This window comes from Antechinus flavipes, chromosome 6 (assembly GCF_016432865.1).
Source record: "Antechinus flavipes isolate AdamAnt ecotype Samford, QLD, Australia chromosome 6, AdamAnt_v2, whole genome shotgun sequence".
In the NCBI taxonomy this organism is placed as follows: Eukaryota; Metazoa; Chordata; class Mammalia; order Dasyuromorphia; family Dasyuridae; genus Antechinus; species Antechinus flavipes.
Window position 1 is genome coordinate 35,863,251 of NC_067403.1, and position 971 is coordinate 35,864,221.

General features: G+C 65.0%; 1 protein-coding gene across 1 annotated transcript in view; it reads right to left on the reverse strand.

Moving 5' to 3' along the window:
• CORIN (corin, serine peptidase) overlaps window positions 1–761 on the reverse strand; it is a 197,020-nt gene extending 196,259 nt beyond the window's left edge. Inside the window, exon 1 of the mRNA XM_051965220.1 lies at window positions 514–761. Within this exon, the coding sequence (XP_051821180.1) occupies window positions 514–588 (75 nt within the window). The 5' untranslated portion in view covers window positions 589–761. The remainder of the gene's footprint in view (window positions 1–513) is intronic.
• Window positions 762–971: the final 210 nt, after the last annotated feature.

The following is a 971-nucleotide window of genomic DNA, read 5'->3' on the forward strand; positions in this document are numbered from 1 at the left end:
ACTCGCTGTCCCGGGCGGAGAAGCGCAATCCTGAGGAATTGAGTTTCCCACCCTGCCCAAATGAGGCTGAGGAGGAGGGGGCCCGAAAGCCGGCCGCCCGGCCCCAGGTGCACAGAAACCACGGGCGAGCAGCCGCCCCCGCGCGCACCAGCCCGGCCCGGCCGGTTCCACCTCGGAAGCTGAGCCAGCGCACCCTAAAAGAGCGGGCTATGTGCGGAAAGGGCAGGAAGAAATGAATCCCCGGTGTCTTCCTCTCCAAGGACCCCTACCCCCACGCACACACCTTCCCTAACACCTCAAGGAACAGTTCCTAAGCCCCTGGGGAGGTCCCTGGCCGGTGGAGAGAGAGCCAGTTGGGAAGCGTCCGCCAGGAGAGATCCCGAGGACCTCGGAGGGGTTGGGGAGCAGCTCCGCGGGACGGCGGGCTCATCCCCTGGAGGTGGCTGGGCAGCCCCATCCCCGGGGTGTTTGGCTTAGGGGTGGCGGGAGCCTTTGGGGGGATAGCGCCCTTACCCGCTCAGGCTGGGCCAGGACTTGCCGGTAGCGCTCTTCTGGAGGCAGGGCAGGGAACTGTTTCATGGAGAACATGCTCCCTCGTGCGCGCCCGCCGCGGCTCCTCACTTTTTCTCCCAGCCTCGGGAAGAGGCAGACCAACCACTACTGCCTCATCTCTCACCCTCCGAAGGCACGTGCTGAGCAGCCGGGGCTGGGGGAGGAGGCGGCTGCTCATTTTGTCCGTTCCCCCCCCCCCCCTCCGGCCGGGATACACCCCCCCCCTCCTCCTCCCACTTTGACTCCACCTAGGATGACTCTATTAGAACAATTCTCCAACTCCCCACCTCTTCTACTTCTTTGCAAAGATGGTGTTCTCTCCAGAGGCAGAAAGTCTCGGGGCTTGTCCCCCGACTCACGGGCCCTCCGCAAACCCCGGGGACAGCGTCCTAGTGCTGAAGGTGGGAGTTGGGGCTGAG